At 35.7% G+C, this 20,858-nt stretch overlaps 1 protein-coding gene across 2 annotated transcripts in view; it reads left to right on the top strand.

Annotated features, from left to right (window-relative positions):
- The window catches only part of PRKD1 (protein kinase D1), a 97,997-nt gene extending 77,140 nt beyond the window's left edge, over positions 1-20,857 (top strand). For both annotated transcript variants that reach the window (XM_072337524.1, XM_072337525.1), the window contains 12 exons: positions 1,845-2,049; positions 4,172-4,295; positions 5,073-5,150; positions 6,017-6,296; positions 8,217-8,269; positions 8,812-8,884; positions 9,894-10,000; positions 10,518-10,679; positions 12,069-12,167; positions 12,668-12,935; positions 16,812-16,897; positions 19,840-20,857. In XM_072337524.1, coding sequence (XP_072193625.1) covers positions 1,845-2,049; positions 4,172-4,295; positions 5,073-5,150; positions 6,017-6,296; positions 8,217-8,269; positions 8,812-8,884; positions 9,894-10,000; positions 10,518-10,679; positions 12,069-12,167; positions 12,668-12,935; positions 16,812-16,897; positions 19,840-20,058 — 1,754 coding nt within the window. In that variant the 3' untranslated portion in view covers positions 20,059-20,857. The remainder of the gene's footprint in view (positions 1-1,844; positions 2,050-4,171; positions 4,296-5,072; positions 5,151-6,016; positions 6,297-8,216; positions 8,270-8,811; positions 8,885-9,893; positions 10,001-10,517; positions 10,680-12,068; positions 12,168-12,667; positions 12,936-16,811; positions 16,898-19,839) is intronic.
- Position 20,858: the final 1 nt, after the last annotated feature.

A 20,858-nucleotide genomic window follows, 5' to 3' on the forward strand; every position in this document is an offset into this window, starting at 1 on the left:
TGCTTACTCCATGCAGTATTTTAGAAAGTGTTAAACTTTTTGTGCAACTCTGCAGAATTAGTCCTTGGAGCTGTCCATCTTAAAATTTCTAGAATTTGGCTTTTTCCCACCATACAATATCCATAAAATAGTATCCACAGGATTGTTGTGTAACTCTTAATTTTGTGTATCAGTGACTGACATGTGTTCCTTAGAATTTTCATAGGCAGTTTCATCCTGGTGTTTCTTTTCTATTCTTACAGAAATTTGGTTCACATTAATTTCCGTCTTAATAAATAAAATACAGTATCTGCCACTCTTTCCATCTGCTGTGTGATGCGTCTTCCCCAAAATAGCAAGGGAAGGAAGAGCTGAAGCAATAAAATTCCAAGCATGGTCTCATTAATATACACATAAAACACTAAATGTGGGAGGATATTTTTAACTGGCTCTGTGTTTATTAAAAATAGAGATAAAAGCCATGTTGTATGAATAGCAAAAAGAGAGTCCTGAACTGTGAAGTATCATTCATGACTGGATGTCTGTTTCAGCTAGAAATGAATGTGTCTCTTAGTCGTACATCAGTAACTTATATCTAAACATTTGAAGTCTACTGTGTATGGAAACAAATGTTTCAGCCATACCCTTCCAGTTCTAGTGAAATACCATCAGTTCATAATACTTTTCCAGCAGCAATCTCAATGTTTTTACTCTTAGGTGCATCCTCTATATTGACTGTCAAGAACTTTCCTTCACTAAATTTGGTGAAAATTGCTTTTTATGGGTCTCTGGGTGGATCCTGAAACAGTGCAAACTACCCAGAAAAAGTTAATGCTCGTATATATGAAAGAATTTATAATTTTGACTTTTTTCTTTTCTGGTGTTTTTGTTTGTTTGTTGTGTTGTTTTTGTTGTGTTTTTTTCCCCTCCATTGTTAGCTTTTACACCGTGTGGTTGTTTTTTTTTTTTGCTTTTTTGTTTTTTGTTTGTTTGTTTTTGTAATTAAGCCTTTAGCTAAGTAATTTTTTTCGTCTTTTTCAGTCTTCCAGATTAATCCACTTTCAAGCAGCAGTATAGTAAACAGTTATTTCTTCAATATTGCCTATGCAAATCTAATAACAAATGAGAAAGTTTAGCATTATTTGAATATAAACTTAATCTGTTTATGCTGTTTGTACTACATGCTGTGGGTTAAAGCTTAAAACATCATCATTTTTTCAGTATTATATTACATAGAGCTATTTCATGTTAATTAAATATTTCCTTCTTAATGGCAGGGAATGTTATTTCATTAGAATGGATTACTGTACCATATTGTATAGCCTTCATGGGGAGCACCGGTGCAAAGGAAATATATTTTCTGCCCAAGTAAATAATTCACATTATAAATAAACATCTTGGGATTTATTTCAGTAGTTCATCATCATGACATCATCGTATTACAAAATTTTTAGTTTTGAAATTTCTGCTCTTCTAGCATCAGTTTGCAGCTGTAGCCTGCCAACAGCCATCAAGTCAGTGCACAACATTCAAGCTGCATGGAAAATCTGCCTGAAGTAAAACTAAAGGGTATAGAATGTTTGAATAGAAGTCTATGGATAAGAAATTCTGCCTTGACTTTGGCGATTATTTAGTAGAAAGCTGTAATCCTGAAAATACTCCAGTTTAATGTTGCCAGTTTTCTTTAGTGATTTTCCAAATGGCTGGTTAAAGACCACCTTCATCATTACACACTGAATACATACAGACTCAGGCAGTAGAATTCCAAAGAGAAGATGGGTTTTTCTTAAGTTCAGAATGTGTTAGGATGTTGTGGTTGGAGTATTGTATGTGTTCAGATAATAATTCAAGAAATAATATTCCAGATCTCCTTAGTCCCGGGGCTGAGTCTGATGTGGTCATGGAAGAAGGAAGTGACGACAATGACAGTGAAAGAAACAGCAGTTTTATAGATGACATGGAAGAATCTATAGCTCATGACTCCGACATATCAATGACAGGATCCCATAGTGACAATGGGGAAATGCAGGATCCTGATCCAGATCACGATGATTCTAACAGGATGATCAGGTGAACCTTCCATCTTCTTTTGTATTTACTTGTTATATCATGCCTAAGGCTCAAGGGGAAATCTAAGTGGACCGCATTCTCACTCATTCAGGATGGAGAGAGCTAGTGATATGTGATGGTTCTGAAATTATGTTGAGATTATTTCATGCACTAAGATTTTAAAAGGAATTTAAACATTATTGTCAAGTTGAAATTTCATTTGAAAAACAGTATTTTTTACATATCTGCTCTTTTCTGAAAATTATGTTGTGAAACTTCATTTGTAAATGAGCAGTTTTTAAAATTTACTTATTTTCCCTAACTGGAAGTGAAATACTTGGATATATAGATGAAAACCAAACAAAACAAAGCAAAACCTGTGCAATCAACTATGATATAATTGCTTTTAGGTGTACTACTTGCATTTTCAGATATCTTCAGAAAGAATGAGCCCATAACAAACTATGAGTTTCAAGGAAATTACAAAATAAATAAAGGTTTTGAAATGACCAATCAGAAGGAAAAATTGGAATTGAATCATGCAATTTACTGTAGAAATATTTGAAGAGGAGAAAATAATCATTATTCACTTATTAGAACTGCAGAGGAGTAGAGGGAAAAAAATGTAGAGATTGATTTTTGAGTGAACCAAAAATGCATTAAGGTCTTTTCAGCTCTCGTTTCTTTGGAGCAAGGATTCTTTATTTTGTAGAATTATATGACATTTTTTCTTCATGGATGCCAGTTTAACCTGCAGTTTCTCTTATTTTGCATACTAGGAATCTTTTCCTGAACATGTTCCCCGAAATTCTCTTTCTGTGACACAAACATTTTACATGAGTTTTAAGCTATCCATTTCAGTAATTTGCAATTTTACTATTAGCAGCAGTAGACTGTAAATGTATTCTTCTGCATAGGTGCTTATATACAGACACGTATCATTAGAATATAAGCATCTGCTTTTTATCACAAAATCAATGTCGTAACATCATCTTGAATGTCTATGTCACACTGCAGGGACAGCATAGCGAGTTCTTTAAAGTATAGATACTGAATTATAAATAATTACAAAGCAGATAACCCAGTTATTATCACCATCCTCCCCGATGTTGTGCTGCAACATAATAAAATAGGAGACATTACTTGATTAATTCATGAATTATTTTTCAGTGATCTGTAAAAGGAAAATAAAAAAGGAAATCTCTTTGTCAGACAAGAATAGAAACATGCAGCCCGTTTGAACACAACATGGGCTCTCAGTGCTCTATTTTCATGTAGGATGCAGAATCTTGTCATGGTTTTGTGCTGTTGATCTTGTCTCAAGATCAAGTTCTCCCTGAAATGACTAAGCATTTATGTTTAGGATTGAAGAAGATGATGAAGCAGATGATTCTATTATGTGGAGTCTGCTCGAGGAATGGTTAACTCCGTTTGGTTTCGTTACTTCATAAACCTCTTCAATGAGATATTTCATGTTTTATATGACTGTGCTATCAGACATACTGTCAGGTTCCTTTGAATTCCTGAGTTACTGTGTTTGGCACTGAAAGTTTTCAGCATGCATAACCAAGTACAGGGCAGTGAGACTTTGCTTAAGGTCTTTGAAGATAAACTCCATTATCCTAAACCTCCTTCTCTGAGAGGTTCCCACAGATTCTCTGCTTTACTCTGCCAGTGTACGCACAGCTAGTTAATTCATTTTCTACTGCAAACTGTTATAACTCCACTGTGTATGTGAACCTAAGATCACAAGACTGTAATCTTACAAAGAAAGGCAATGCTTACCTACCTTATGAGTGATTCTAGATCAAGTGATGCTCTGAATCATGCATAGCATTGACTTGAGCTATATCTCCCAATCTCTAGTTGAGGCCCTAGTCATTTGCCCATCATCTTAGCTATCTTGGGAAATATTTTGTGTATGTTATGCATGTAAACTTTCTGTTGGTCTCTGTCTTTCTCCTGTTGTGGCTTTACAGCTTTTTTTCCTTTGTACTCTCAAGATAGTTAGAGTGACAAAACAAAATAGTGTCTGGTCCAGATCTGTTAGTGGTTATAAATGTAAATGTGCATATAAAAGAAGTTTTTTCTATTTGTCTGAAGTTGTCCTCTTCTATAAAGCCTTTACTGATTTATTCTTAAGCCCTTCGACCAGCAACAATATTCCATTGATGAGAGTGGTACAGTCTGTGAAACACACAAAAAGGAGAAGTAGCACAGTAATGAAAGAAGGTTGGATGGTTCACTATACCAGCAAAGACACACTGGTAAGAAATATTAAGAAAGACTTTACCCTACATGCTATATAACAGTTCAGAATCCTAATAGTACATTAATAATTTAAAGCCACTCACATATGGCATTTTAACAATATTTGCATTTCCTGTAGTCCTAAATCCCTGGCAGTGCTTGTGAGAAATTTATTCTACCAACCAGGAGACACTTAAAACACACAGTAGTATCTGAATCTGTCAGTTGCATTATCACAGGCCAAATATGAAGACATTCTGAAGGAAGTAAAAACAAAAGTAAACAACTTAGAGGTTCTGGAAGGTATCTTTACCTTCCAGCTATTTCCTAGATAACTTACTGTTTGGAGAGTTTAGACTCTTGTAAAATAAAGGTATCAATAATAATAAAGTTATTTTCATTTAGACCTGCAAAAACAGGAATCAGAATGTCAGCATGTAGCCTTCTGAAGTAAGCTATAGCAATAGAAAAAGAAAGTTGGTTTATTTTATTAACACAACTTCTGAGTATCACCTTGGGACTATGATGATGTGTTAAACTTCCAAAACTTGGACTATTTGAACAGAACTACATTAGTACAATAAAAGGCGAACTTATAAAACTCTAACTGAAACATAAAGGCCTCATAAAATAGCAAGTGAAACTTTATCCTTCCCAGTTCATCCCTTCAGATGAAAACATAAACTTTTGGAAATGGCACATCTGAGAAAAGAGCAATCCTTTAATTTTCTTGATTTTTTTTAATTTTTATTTTTTAATTGGTAGAAAGATTTTTCTATTATTTTTCTTTGCAGAGAAAGCGACACTACTGGAGACTAGACAGCAAATGTATTACTCTTTTTCAAAATGATACTGGAAGTAAATATTATAAGGTAAGGAATATTTTTCAATTTTGTTTTCTGCTATCAAAAGGTAATGACTGGAGTGAATTCCTGAATGAATAAATACTAAAGCTGCATTAATGGTATAGCTTGGAACTATGCTTGTTTTCATTACCTAACTTGAATATGTGGGTATTGCATTTCACAAGAAGTGTCAGATCAGAAAAGTGTTCACTAACAGTGACCAATGACATGCATGTTATGCAAATGAGAAGTTTTTATATAGGGGCAATTCACTACCAGTGACAAATCTTGCCAAGAAACTCATCTGACATTCTGTTGTTCATTATATAAATGGCTTCCAAACAATAAGGTGTTTTACATATTATTTTAGCTCTGTTCTTTGGACATTATGTTGTGATTTAAATGGTAAAATATTATTTTAATTCTTTTACCCGTTTATCTGAAGCAGTTAAACTCCTTTATGATAATGGAAAACATTTCTTTTATGTGGCTTCCTCTTAGAGGAAGTTAGTAAAATGTGTCCTTGAGTCTTATTCAAGATGAAACAACCAAGTTCATGCCTATGTGAAATGTGTATGTGGAATATATATTTATTATGCTTTTATTTACAGAGTTCATTACAAGTAAATTCAGAAATCAAATAAGCTTCTACTTGGTCTTGGATAAAAAACATTTGTTATTTTACTGTCAGTGGGCCTCTGTGTCGAGCAGTTCCAAATTACAAGAACCTTTCTGTTTGTACAAGACATATGTGGATAAAAGCAAGAGCTAATATTATAAAATAATTAAATAAAATTAATGTCTTATTTTTGTATGTTGATCATTTTTACACAGAGGAAATATATATATATATATAAAATTATTATTATTTATTTATTTTTATTTTATTTCAGGAAATTCCATTGTCTGAAATTTTCTCTCTGGAACCTGCAAAAACTTTCACTTTACTGCCTCAAGGAGCCAATCCTCATTGTTTTGAAATAAGCACAGCAAATATAGTCTATTATGTTGGAGAAAATATAGAAAATCTCTCAAGTGTTCCACTGAATAATGGTGTTCTCACTAGTGGTATTGGCATAGATGTGGCAAGAATGTGGGAGATGGCAATACAGCATGCCCTGATGCCTGTCATCCCTAAAGGGGCATCACTGGGGACAGGACCCAGCCTACACAGTAAGTTTATTTGTTTCCTCTGTTTCAGATAAATACAGTCATTAACAAATGGCATGGCTCAATCTTCTGCATGGAAATATTGCACAACTAGTAAAGGCTTATCAACTGCCTGTCTATTTTAAAAGACACAATTTTTCATTCATGTATTTCCAGTTTATACTAGGTCATCTGTGTTAATATACAATGTGCAAATTTGATACTGAGCAAATAGTTATTCTACTCATAAGGCATCTCATTCATATTTGTGTTGCTGACATGAATGATAGCAAAGTGGCATGAAGTTTTCTGAGCTCCAGTTGAGAACTGATAGATGTTTCCCTTCATTACTGTAATTTACATTGCTATATATCGCAGAAGCATCCATTCACTCTTTAGGTCACTGCAGCGTAGATTATATGCTTCTTTTCATCAAATTTGCTTGTACAACTGCCACAAACATTGTCCCGTGATGAGATGAAATGAGCTCAAGTGTGAAGAACAGCTGTTCCGTTCACAGCAAGGCATGGATGTTACCCAGGACCAAAATGGCTAAATATATCTTTGCCTCTGATTTATATACTTTCGGGTAATTCCATACCAAAGCTAAAACATTATGTAAACAAACATGAAACTGGTTTCTTCTGAGGTACTGATAACAAAGTAGCACAGACGAAACAATTCACCACTATCAAGTATGTGCTGCTGTGGTTGCTGTGCTAATTGTACTTCGCCTCCTTAGTGTAAAGCAAATTCAGATATGTCTACACAAACTGGATCAGACCTTGTGTTGCAACATATATGTGCTTTAGCATTTGACATCTGGATGCTATTAATGTAGTGTGAAATGCTAATGAGACAGCAAGCCCTTCAGGAACAAAGTAATACAACAGGCTGTGGCATACATCTCCAGGCACAGCAGCTCACATATCAGAATAGATCATCTCTGTCTTTTTCTTTCTCAACTATGTTCCTACATGAAATACTGTCAAATTCTAGATGTCATTCCAGACATGTTATATGCCTAGTGCCCCTGGTTTGAGCCCAGTGTAGCTAAACACATCAACTAAAATGCTGGACTGGGAATGACGGCTCTCCTCTCTGCCTCCTCAGAAGTTTAAAATTTTGTTCTGTTAATTTGTACTTCTCTGGGCAGCCTATGCCAGTACCTCATCACTCTCCTAGCAAAGAATTCCTTTCTAATATCTAATCTAAATCTATGCTCTTTTAATTTAAAGCTGTTACCCTTTGTTCTATCACTACGCTCCCTGATTCAGAGTCTCTCTGAGGCTGAAATCCATACTGAAAAAATGAAAAGCTTGAGCAGGATTCTAAGCAGAGGTAGGAGAAAGAGGCATCAGTGCTCCTAGGAAACCCCCAAAATAATTTCTTTGTGTAGTACAGTCAGCAGTAAGCTTATAATCCAGTTTTATTAACTTTTCCACGGGTTTGCAAATATATCACTTTTAGCAGTACATATAGGAATATGAAAAAGTATTAGCCCTAGTCTGAATAGCATCATAGAATGACTTAGGGTTGAGGGGATCTTAAAGATCATCTGGTTCAATACACTGAAGTATACTAAATGAAAACAGTTTTCTCTGGTTGCTGTTACGTTACTTGCATAAGCTAAAATGCCCCGAAATAAAATGGAATAAAACAGTAAGAAGCTTATAAATGAGAAATATAAGATTTCACTATAAAATCTGGCAATGAAGTGTATAATTCTGTTCCTTCCCATATACAACAGAAGTCTATTGTTGAAGCCACATATTTGTGAGATGGTGTAATTTGATTTTGTCTGGTAGATGAACAAGCTGACCTAATTGGTCCAATTTCTACGGTTATCAGAAAATAATGATGTCATGTAAATGTCATTTGTTATTATTACATGTTAGAACTGAAAGCATAGCAGTCTAAAGTATATTTTACTTTCTTCCCCAGGGGATATATCCATCAGTATTTCTGTGTCAAACTGCCAAGTTCAAGAAAATGTGGTGAGTGTTCTCTGAATGCTTCTGCAAGATATGATATGATTAAGCAAGTGAAGTCATTGATCTGTTTTGCAAAGAGGAATGTTAGAATAGAGTTCTAGTCAGCCATTTTTTCCTACTTAAACTGTAGAAATTAACAAAAAATTGACATTATTAACTTTTAAAAAAAGTCAATTTAATGGCATCTTTTCCTTGAGACACGACAATTGCAATAGGTGTTATGTAGCTTAAAACAGAATTTAACAATTTATCCTTTCAGGTTGTTAATTACCTAAAGGAAAGCAAGCAGAAGTCATTAATATATGGTAGCTCTGTTGAACATAGTAAGGCTATCATAAGCCTTTTCTTATCATTACTGAGACATCCAGTGTTTTTTGTTGTGCTAAGATGAGACTGCAATTGCAGTTATCAATTATTTTAAGAAAACTTGCATGAATGTTCTGGCAGGTGTGTTTTTAAATGTACTGTAGAGTGCGCATGCTGATCAAATGCAAATTTTTTTTCCATATTTCAGAGATTAATGTTTGCTGTGTTTATATAAACAGGACATCAGCACTGTATACCAGATCTTCCCAGATGAGGTGTTGGGATCAGGACAGTTTGGAATTGTTTATGGAGGTAAGTTCTACAGTTATGCCTAGGGCTGAAAAATAAATAAATAAATAAATAAATCAGCAAACCTGAAAGTATTTGGATTGTGGAATACTTTATTACAGAAATTACCTACTCAGAGTTTAACATAAGTATTATTCATTAAAGATGGACACTATTTACTGTTGACAAGGTCTTTTTTTACTGTGAAGTTTTCTGCCGATAATGGGTCGGTATACTAAATAACTCTAGAAATGTCATAATGTAATGTAGTAATGCAGTAATGCAGACCCCAAAGTACAGAACTGTCTCTATTTCAGAGAATGGTGTATATTACTTAGATAATGAAAGAAGGGGAGAAAAAAATCATCACTTCTTGCTATTTTTCTTGGCAGGACTGTGATTTTTTTTCTTTGTTCTTAATAATTTGTTTGGATTATTTCTTTTTTTTTTTTTTTTTTCCTGTTCTGTTTCTCCTCCATTTTGTTCCTCATTTTTTCAGCAGTTTTGAGGAGGGTGCTTAGGTACAGTTGTTCGAGACAAGTAAGTGATACCTAACTGTGCATTCTCATTAAAAAACCTCTGTGGGTCTCTGATAAAAGTGAGGCAGGATTCTTGATCACCTACTTCATTATTTGCTACTCTGGAACTACCACTGAAGCCTATGACCTGCCAGTTGCAAAGAGCTCTGTTTTAAGTACATGAAAAGGAAAAACTACATGAGAAAGTTAATTTTACATCTATACTGTTGAAAGGCAAAACTAAACTTCTAATATGCTTATATTCCTTACATGTTTCAACAGCTTTGTCAGGTGAGAAAAAGTTTGCTTGTGAAAGGGAAGTGAAAAAGGAAATGGAAGAATGCTTTTAATGATTTATTTAACTTGCAGCAGGCTTGCTCTGGGAATTACTTTGTTGTGCATAGCTGTACATAATTGCCACTTACTTGTGGTCATTTGTACGATTAAGTAAAAGTGGAACACTTTTCAGAATTAATGATGTTAATTGATGGAGGCCTTCTCTTTTATTAATGCAGGAAAACATCGCAAAACAGGAAGAGATGTTGCCATTAAAATAATAGACAAACTAAGGTTTCCAACTAAACAGGAAAGTCAACTTCGTAACGAGGTTGCAATTTTACAGGTATTTTGCTGTTATTTTTCATTCCTATAAATCACAGAATCTTTTGATTTGGAAGAGACTCCTAAAGGTGGCCTAGTCCAACTCCCCTGCGATGAACAAGGAATAAATACGAGATGATGTAATTATTCCAGTTGATAATGGCTACTGTTTTTGCTGAAAATTCTAGCATTTTTGCAGCCTAATCTGCATAAATAGTCAAGACTAACAGTACTGGGAATGTTCTGTTAGGATCTATATAATCTCTGCAATCTAAAGCACCAGGCACAATAATGTACTTTTAACTGATTTTAAGTTAATGCATTCTTTTATACCATCCCTAGAAATGTCATTACTGTTGCCTACAGATGAAATATAAAGTTTAAATTAAGAAAAACTGAAATATTAGGGGATATATAATATTAAGGGATATATAATATTAGGGGTTTAGGGGAGCCTGGAGGTTAGTTATGTAATCATAAAACCTACTAATCATGTAGAGATATCTGTGTTATTCAAATGTTGTATTTACTTTTACTAGAATCTTCATCATCCTGGGGTTGTAAATTTGGAGTGTATGTTCGAGACACCAGAAAGAGTGTTTGTTGTTATGGAAAAACTCCATGGAGACATGCTGGAGATGATCTTATCAAGTGAAAAGGGCAGATTGCCAGAGAGAATAACAAAGTTTTTAATTACTCAGGTAAGTAATTGATCATAGACCTATAAGGATATTTGAAGTCAGTTGTTATCACTGTTTCTTGTGTTTTGATTTTGACATAATTTTTCTCCTTCATTCATGAAAGCCTGGATAATAATCATAGAATCATAAAAATGATTCTATAATATGAATATTATTAGAATTATTCTAATAATAATATCAGGGATGGTACATACATCTTTGTGTACATTATCTGATTTCTACTGAGCCATTAAGAGAACCTAGCCATGGATACACACGCAATTGCCTGGCTGCTGGAAGGGAGGGCCATCAAGTTATGCATTCTCTTATGCTTGAAGGATTTAGTACAAGTCAGGACTTGAAAACACAAGTAGCAAGCTGCTGAAGAACTGCAGAAATTAATTTGGGCCTTTTGAATTTCCTCATATCTAATCACTGTAGTTTATGCTATGAGTTTCTGTGCCTCTTTTCTGCATTGAGATTGGATCTCAGCACTACCTCTGATAAAATGAGTCTGTCTTCCTGTGTGACATCTGTTAACAATGTGATCTGTTTGGGTTTTTTTGGTTTTTGTTGTCATGTTATCATATTGTTTCCTTGGCTGCCCACAATATGTTTAAATTTAGATACACAACTGAGTAATGAGCCACCTCAGTGTCACAGCAGCCTGTTTTTCTGTTAAGGCAAGAAAAAGAAAGAACCAGGAACAGTTGTGTTACAGTGGATTTTATTATTAGAAATTGAACATAACAAGTTTTCTACCTTTCAGGCTTTCATAGGCAAAACGGTGACCAGCTTTAGAATTTGGTTTCTTGCCTTAATGGGTTCATTCAGCCCCTACCTATTGCTTGTTCTAATAGAGTGGGAAATTCTGGCAGCCCCTGACCAGACAGAAGGAATTAAGTTAAAACCTCAGAGATAGGATGAATGTCTGTTACACTTCCTTGGCATTTTATTGCACATAACAGCATAAAAATGCATGCAAGGCTCTTTGTTTCATCACCACAAGAAAATACTTAAATTGGATCACAGAATATTTCCGTGAAATTTTTTGAGTGAATAGTTTATATCTGGAAGGCAACTTTGCAGATGTTTCTGTTTTAAAAGTTTCAATAACAACAACAACAAAGCAAATGAAGAAAAGTATTCAGAATGCAGTTTCCAAAGTTGTTTAGAGCATAACATCCTTGGAGAGGGAACAATCTTATTTCAAACAGTGAAACATGGCTGACCTTTTTTGTTTTTTTTTCCTTGCACTGCAGACACTGTTGGGAATGATACATTCTTGTTCGGTTGTTTCTCTCTGCAGCAGTCCTAGATTCTCTAGTCACTATTGCTGTCAAAATAATATAAGCCCCCAAAATATACAATATTTATAACTTAATTTCATTCTGTTTTGTTTCTTCACAGATCCTCGTTGCTTTAAGACATCTTCATTTCAAAAATATAGTTCATTGTGACCTCAAACCAGAAAATGTATTATTAGCATCAGCAGATCCTTTCCCACAGGCAAGTAGAAAATTCCCTTTAAAATAAATGTTTCTAATTAATAAGTGCTAACACTGATTATTTTATAAACAAACAACAGCATGTATCTATATTGATTCCAATAACTACACAAAATTATTGGATTTGAATGTCCAAAAAAGTGATGATTCAAGAACTAACTTTTGTCAGCTCGATCCATTCAGAAAAAGGTCCTCTATAAAGAAACTCTTCTGTTTGGAAGGATTCTAAGCTGTTTAGCCCTTCCAAAACTTCATTCCCTTCATTCTAGGCTGTCCTATGTTTTTGCTTTCACTCTACTACAGTTTATTTATAACATGAAGGAATGCAATGAATTGGTAATCTAGTCTAACACCTTGGTGGACTAAGAAGGGAAGCTTAAAAGAAATAAAGTTTCCTGAAGGAACAGGAGAGATGCATTATACAGCCAAACTATGATAAAAGTATGTAAACTGTATCTAATAATAAAAATCTTATTTACTATAGCAGTTCTCTTTACACAGGTAAAACTTTGTGATTTTGGCTTTGCTCGAATCATTGGGGAAAAATCCTTCAGGCGTTCAGTTGTAGGAACACCAGCCTACCTTGCTCCGGAAGTGCTGAGGAATAAAGGCTATAACAGATCTCTGGATATGTGGTCTGTGGGTGTTATCATTTACGTAAGCCTCAGTGGTACCTTTCCATTCAATGAAGATGAGGACATACATGACCAAATCCAAAATGCTGCTTTCATGTATCCACCCAATCCTTGGAAAGAAATCTCTCACGAAGGTAATGTCTGTTTGTGGCTGTTTGTATATAAATGCCAAAAAAGCGTATTCTGCTTTCATATATTAATGTCCCTGTTTTGTCATATTAGATGCTTTAGACATTTCCTGCATGTGATAATCCTCCAGTGTGAGATTTCTCTAGGTGTTGAAGGAGGCATAAAGAAGGGTGGGGAGAAGTCTTGGAGAGACCCAAGGAGATTTTTGAAATATTTAAAAATATATCCATTTCAATTTCAGCCGTGTTTTCCAGTACACAACAAACATTTTCAGCTTGCTGGATTTTTATTCAATAGTTTCTTTATTTTTATTATTGCCTTTATATCTTTAACTTCCTGCAATATTGCTTCGTAAGTCTTAAAGCAAAGTAAGCGTTATATGTATCGGGTTTGGGTTTCTTTGTTTGTTTTTTCTCCAGAATTGCAATACGTGTCAAATTGAATTAAAGGATTATAATTTAGAATTTCCATTTTTACAATACAGTTACAGATGACCGCTTTTCCTTGGTTTTAGCTGACATGTTTTACTTACATGTTAATGGTAACTTAAGAGATATCTGCCTACTGCTTACTGTAGTGTACACTGAGCCACATGCTCTCAGCTGAAAAATTCTTTGTGTGTTCCCTGGAATTTTATCTCAGCAGTAGAAGTTTTATAATATCTGTTGAAAATACTAGGAAAAAAAAAAACACACACAAAACAAACAAACATAAATCTGCACAATTGCACACTGATGTCCTCACTGAACCTCCACACACCCCTGATATGTAAGCTGACAGAATCTGTTGGCAGCAATGCTTTTTCTGGCGCTAGAGATAAGCAAATAGCAGTCAACACAGAAGAAGCTGCAAGAAATTGTCTCCACAAGTTCTGCTGTGGTAGACATGAGATCAATTTCTACATTCAGAGGTGAAGACTGAGTAGAGCACCTATAGAAAACTCACCTACCAGAGTGTTATCTATCCTTCTACACAGTCACAGCCTTTGTGAAGAGTAAACGGATGTCAGGCTGCATACATGTAGGAGAAAGAGCACACTTTGATAAACCATAATGTTAAAATTTGCTTATAAGTTGTTTGATTATATACTTGAAATTGTTAATTGATGAGCCATTCTGTTGTGGTAAACACATGTCTAAAACTGAACAGATCCATTATTCTTAAAACAGAGAACTCCAATCTAGATCTCTATCCAAGTATTACTCTTGGAGTTAGAATTTGAGGTTAGACATTATCACAATCTAATAACCATAAATAAACATTTATCAACCTATCTGTATCAAGCTTTATTTATCTAAGAGAAATATAACATGTATAAAACACGTTGGGGAATGGAAATCTCTTGTTCTCTCAGAAAGGTATCCTTAAAGAACTACCAGCTCTGTTCTGTTCCTATGTCTCAAACAGCAGTTTCCCAAAGGATCCCATCTAATAATGCCTTGAACAGACAGAATTTTGCTCTCCTGAAGTTCAGGGTCCTGAATCTGCACTTTTCCAGGCCCATATTCCTTGAGATCACAAACCCAATCAGATCATGGTTGCTACAGCCCAAATTGCCTCAAATCTTAACCTCTTTAATGAGATCCTCTTCACTGGTGAACACTAGGTCCAGTAACACTTCACAGCTGGTTGGTCTGTCCAATACATATCTGGTCTGGGAAGTTATCCTCAGCAGATTACAAGAGTGTCCTCAATTGCTTGCAGCCCACCCTGTTACTTTCCCAGCAGACAACCGGGTGGTTGAAATCGTCCATCAGGATGAGAGCCTGTGAACATGATGCTTCTTGTAGCTGAAACAAGAAGGTCTCATCAACAGACTCCCCTTGGTCAGATGGCCCGTAGTAGATCCTGATCACCAGAAGTAGACCCCAACCACTGGAGAAAAAGTAATGTAAATATTTGTTCTCCATTACTTGGTGCTTTCTTCTCATTCATTCAAAAGGATTCAGTCACTCTAACAATTGACTATAAATCTTACATTACCAATAGATTTTAATAATGGTAACTTCATCCAGAGACAACAGTACATACCTCAGTAATAGTGGACATAAACATAAAATTCAGCAAACTTGCAAGAGTTAGGCTACCATCTAAGAGAATTAAAATTTACTTCAATTTATGCATGTTAACCTACTTCAGAATTTTAATAAGCTAGGATTATGGATGAACAGAATTCCTGCCCTCTTCCCCTGTTAAAAAGCGGCCTGTAAAATTTGAAGAGTTTTCAACTTTTATATCCCTGACAAATATTTTTTCCCAGTTGATTATCCATTCAAAACTGTACCATGAACATCATTTCCCAAGCAGAGCACTCATCCATGAAATGTCTTTACTAATTTCCATCCCCAAAATACAATATCATTTTCCCAGGTTTTCCAATAGAATCTCATCTTTGTATGACTACTTGCTGTAAACTGAGTATGTATTTCTGTGTCAAAATAGAATTGGAAGAAATAACTGTATAGAGGTAATTTTTGTGGTAATCTTTGTCTATCCTGCTATTTCTGTTCTTTCTGCCTTTGGGTATTATCAAGCAGTTTTATGCTTCTGAATTCATTCATCTGCTATGTGACAATTTTGGCTTCATTCAGATCTCTGTCTGTATTTTTGCTAGATATTAGTGCGTAAGAATGTGCATTCGGGATTCACTCTTACTTATAGTTGAGTAATTTTACATCCGTGAAATTTAAACAGTATTTCATTCTGTTTGTAGTTGATGCAAAATACATAAATAAATAAATAAATTAGCAATGATTTATAAAAATTCCAGAGTATGAAACGTGCCATGAGTAATCTAAAGCTTGACACAGTACATTTTAGACCCACAAAACACATAAGGTAAAATATATGAACAGGCAAAGGAACTAATATTTTCAGGGAATTCTGTCCTTATATTCAACAGTATTAAAATCCTTTGAGATAATACAGATTTGGTGGACTGAAAGATCAAAGTTGGAAACAACCACTAACACTGTTGAAAACAGGCTGCATGTTTTACAGATGTGAAATGACTCAGCTGTAAGAGAGAATCCTGCATGTGCATTCTTATGTGCTAGTATCTGGCAAAAATCCAGACAGAGATCTGAATGAATTGTCATATAGCAGATCAGTGGAGGACTCTGAACCATGTTCTTTCTAGAGAAGATGGTCTTAATTTTATTTTCTCTTTTGTGGACAAATAGATTTTTAGCTACCATCTCTCTGTTAGTGCACTAAAGGAGAGTTAGTGTGCTACATTCTCTAAGTCTTTTTTTTTTTCTTCTCTCTCAAAATTTCTGAGGATTGGGTGTGTAATTGGAAAGCCAGTAAATGCCCATCAGGACCATATGGCAGCACTCTGAAAACTTGTTTGTTTTCCAGAACAGCAGGGTTAATCTGTCTTTTCCCTCTTGGGTGAAAGAGAAATTCTCAAGTTCCAAACGATGAGGAATAGTAGTATTTTGAAATTGCTGACTTGCAAATCCTGGTTCTTTCACTCTGTGCCTTGAAGGCGCTGTAAGTTTACTGTAAACTGCTGTAGTACTTGCATTATACTGTTGTCCTCACTTACATGAGTACTTTTTCGCTTGAGGAAGAGCTGAGGAGCTTGTCTTCAGTCTCTGCTACCTGCCTACAAGCAAACACAAAGAGGTAGACAGTATAGTAGCTAGCAGGTAGCTGTTTAGTAGAACAAATGTAATCCTATTAGGAAGGTTTGCATGGGTATCTTCAGGAATATCAGCAGTGAATGCAGTTTGTAAAAAGCTGGAGAGTGGAGGGATAACTGTCCTCATTTTACAACTACCACATTTGTCTGTCACTGTTTATATGTTTATATTTATATGAAACAAATACATTTCAACTAATATACTCCAATATTTATGTTTGTTTTTTTTTTCCAGCTATTGATCTAATAAATAATTTGTTGCAAGTGAAAATGAGAAAGCGCTACAGTGTGGACAAAACATTAAGCCATCCCTGGTTACAGGTATTGCTACAAACTCCCATGTTTCTTTTCATGTATTTAGGCTCCCAGTACATAAAACATTTTTATCTTTAACTAAAATAGAGTCTAAACAAATCTACAAACCTGAAGATGCTTTCTGATCCTGAGAACCACATACTTCTTTACCAGTTTACCGATAGATTCTAATTAATTTTTGAAGTTCAAGATTCCAATACTAAACTCTCTCACGTTTTCAAAATACAGAGTTCATCTTGTCTGTCCACTAAGAATGTTTTATATATATGTGTGTGTGTGTGTGTGTGTGTGTGTGTATGTATAATGGTAGAAATGAGCCTCTATAGTCATTTGATTTGCATTATCTAATTGCCTAGATTCTACCCTGATTCACTTAGCATTAAAACCAATCAATGGGCTTCCCTTCAGTCATCAGTAGAGACAGTGAAGCTTCATGCTTTCCAGGAAAATACATCAGCCACTTTCATTTGAAGTCTTCACATGGAAACTAGAATGTTATGAATTTCTGACATGCTAGCAGCCATTGTCTTCTGCTCCTTATACATTAGATTTTTATCCAGGAAGTAGCAAAGTCACTGCACATCATAAGATATAAAACAGAATTAGTGCATGGAGCAGGTCAAGTTAGGCACTGGGCACCTCCATGGGAATGGGACTGGTCAAATCCAAACTTGAATATCAGCCATGAGATCTAAGGAACAGCTTACAACTTATCAATATGTCAGGATGCAAAACATTATTTTTGTTGTATTATTGACTGGGTTACTGAAGCTTTTGATAACGCATCCAGTGCTTCTGAGGTGCCTGTGTCCCCAAGGATCTCTGTGCTCCGAAATGGATGCAACTCATGACTCAGGACTGATTGCATCACACACGTAGAATTGGTCAGGTTGGAAAAGATCTTCAAGATCATAAAGTCCAGCTGCAACCTAACCATACTACCCTAACTCTAACAACCCTCTGCTACATCATATTCCTGAGCGCCACATCCAAAGAGTTTTTAAACATATGGTGACTCAACCACCTCTCTGGGAAGCCTATTCCAGTGCTTAACAACCCTTTCTGAAAAGAAGTCTTTCCTGACACCCAACCTAAACCTCCTCTGGTGCAACTTGAAGCCATTTCCCCTCAGCTTGTCACCAGTGAGAAAAGACCAACCCTGCTCACTCTGTAAGCACCTTTCATGTATTGGAATAGAGCAGTAAGGTCTCCCCTCAGCCTCCTCTTCCCCAGACTAAGCCTCAGTTCCCTCAGTCACTGATCTTCCTAGGATGCACATATATGCATAGGAAAGTAATCATGCAGAGGCATTGCACAGATCAGATGCATAGTTCACAATCCCAAAGGAATACACATCTGAACTGATACTTGGGCCCTATTCCAGTACCCTGTGCTTTACCAGTGTATCTCAGAGTGGAGCATGACCTGCTGGAATAAGAGAAAAAGGGCTGTAGCCACATGCCCTTTGCCTTAACCAGGGACATTCCTTCTATGTTTATTTTCTTCCTCCCAGATTTCCTGTCACCTTCCTTCTTTTCCTCCAGTACTGTGCTCTCCTCCCATACAGTCATTAGAAAATATATGTCTCAGGCTCTGGAGACCAGAGATATAATCTCTGCTGTGGCCTGCATCGTGGATGCTGATTCACATGATGGAAGATGTCCTTCACTTTTTTCCCTTGAGCAATGGTGAATGGGACAGGTGTTTTTCTCACTCTATTGGAATTCACACTGTGCACCTTTATGCTGAAATGGAATAACTTTCTTGACTATGTGATATAGCTCATTGGAATGTAGACATTTGGTTTAAGGATGATTTTTTCCTTTTTCATGTTCATAGAATCATTAAGGTTGGAAAAGACCTAAAAGATTGTCTAGTGTAACCATTTACCTCCCACCAATACTGCTCTCTGAATCATGTCTCTTAAGTAGTATATCTGCCCTTTTCTTAAACACCTCCAGGGACAATGACTCTACCTCTTCACTGGGTGACTTGTTCCAATGCCTAACTACTCTTTCTAAGAAATTCTTCCTAATATCCAACCTGAACTTCCCCTGGTACAAATTAAAGATGTTCCCTCTTGTTATAACACTAATTACCTGAAAGAAGAGGCTGACTCCTGCCTGGACATTATTTACTTTCAGGTAGTTGTAGAGAGTGATAAGGTCTCCCCTTAGCACCCTCTTTTCCAGACTAAATAATCTTAGCGCCCTCAGCCACTCCTCATAAGACTTGTGCTCCAGACCCCTCACCAGTTTCATTGCCCTTCTCTGGACACATTCCAGGGCCTCAATGTCTTTCTTGTAGTGAAGAGCCTGAATGTGAACACAACACTTAAGGTATGACCTCACCAGTGCTGAGCAGAGGGGGATGATCACCGCCCTGGTTTTGCTGGCTATACTAATTCTGATACGAACTGAAATGCCATTAACCTTTCTGGCCACCTGGGCCCCACTGCTAGCTAACAGGTATTGATCTGCACCCTTAGATCCTTTTCTTCCACGCAGCTTTCCATTTTACCCCAAGCCTGTGGAGTTGTTGTGACCAAAATACAGGACCTGACACTTTTTGAATTTTATCTCATTGGCCTCTGCCCAATGTCCAGATCCCACTGTAGGGCCTTCCTCTCCTCAGGCAGGGTGATAAGGAATTGTTTTATCACCCATGCCTTGCTTCTCAAAAATTTGTAGGCTATTTATACATTCAGCAAAACAACCTGTAATACCTTCATACTAATAGTAGAGTTTAATAAAATTAATGATTCAAGCATACCTGAATATACCTATTTCTATAGGCAGATTTCATATTTGTTAATTGTATAATTTCTCTGTTCTGGGGCAACAGGGATGCAGACTGACAAGTTAATAGCACTTTGCATATTATTGGTAGTAAAAGGGAATGTCATTTATTTTAGAAATGTTAAAACAAATCCTACTACTTTATTTCAGGATTATCAGACCTGGTTAGATTTAAGGGAGCTTGAATGTAAAATGGGGGAGCGTTACATCACCCATGAAAGTGACGATTCTCGATGGGAACAGTATTCAGGAGAACATGGACTGCAGTATCCAGCACACCTCATCAGTTCAAGTGCTAACCACAATGAAAACACCACGCTACAAGAAACAGAAATGAAAGCCCTCAGTGAGCGTGTCAGCATCCTTTAAGTTGCATCCCTATAATCTGTCAAAACACTGTGGAATTAATAAATACATACGGTCAGGTTTAACGTTTGCCTTGCAGAACTGCCATTATTTTCTGTCAGATGGGAACAAAGCTGTTATGCTGTTACACTGTTGATGAATCTGAGTTGCCAAGACAAATCAACAGAAACATTTTTGTGTGACCAACTGTGTTGTATTTACAAAAGTTCCCCAGAAACACTAAACTTGTTATTGTGAATGATTCATGTTGTATTTAATGTATTAAAACCTGTCTCCACGGTGCCTTTTCAAACTAGTGTTTTTCTTACTTGAGCCTCATTTGGTAAGAGAACTTTCCCATGAAGATCTGTGTTTTTTTGTTTGTTGTTGTTTTTTGCATCATTAGTTTTGTAATTGTAAGCAAACTCTTGAAGAGTAGGTTATTACTGCTGTTCTGTGAACAACTACTACTATTTGGATAAAAGCTTTATTTAGTGTAGGGGAAAAAATAGCAAAAAAGAAAAAACAAAAAAAAAAACAGGAAAAAAACAAACAAAAAAAACCAACAACAACAGTATGCATAGCACTGTACAGTTCCAAATCATAACCTGTGTGTATGTGTTTGTGTATATAAATAGGCACACACACAAGGTAAAACCTGCTATTAAGCCTAAATGCCTTAGTAACATTAACTGCAGCATATGCCAGTTATATTTTGCTTTTTCTCAAAATATTCTTCTCTAATAGGAATATTCCGTAATATGTACATTCAGAACCTAAATAACATGTTGACTTTGTGTATGTTTTCAATAAAAGTCTTATTA

This window comes from Excalfactoria chinensis, chromosome 5, assembly GCF_039878825.1.
Source record: "Excalfactoria chinensis isolate bCotChi1 chromosome 5, bCotChi1.hap2, whole genome shotgun sequence".
Lineage (NCBI taxonomy): Eukaryota > Metazoa > Chordata > Aves > Galliformes > Phasianidae > Excalfactoria > Excalfactoria chinensis.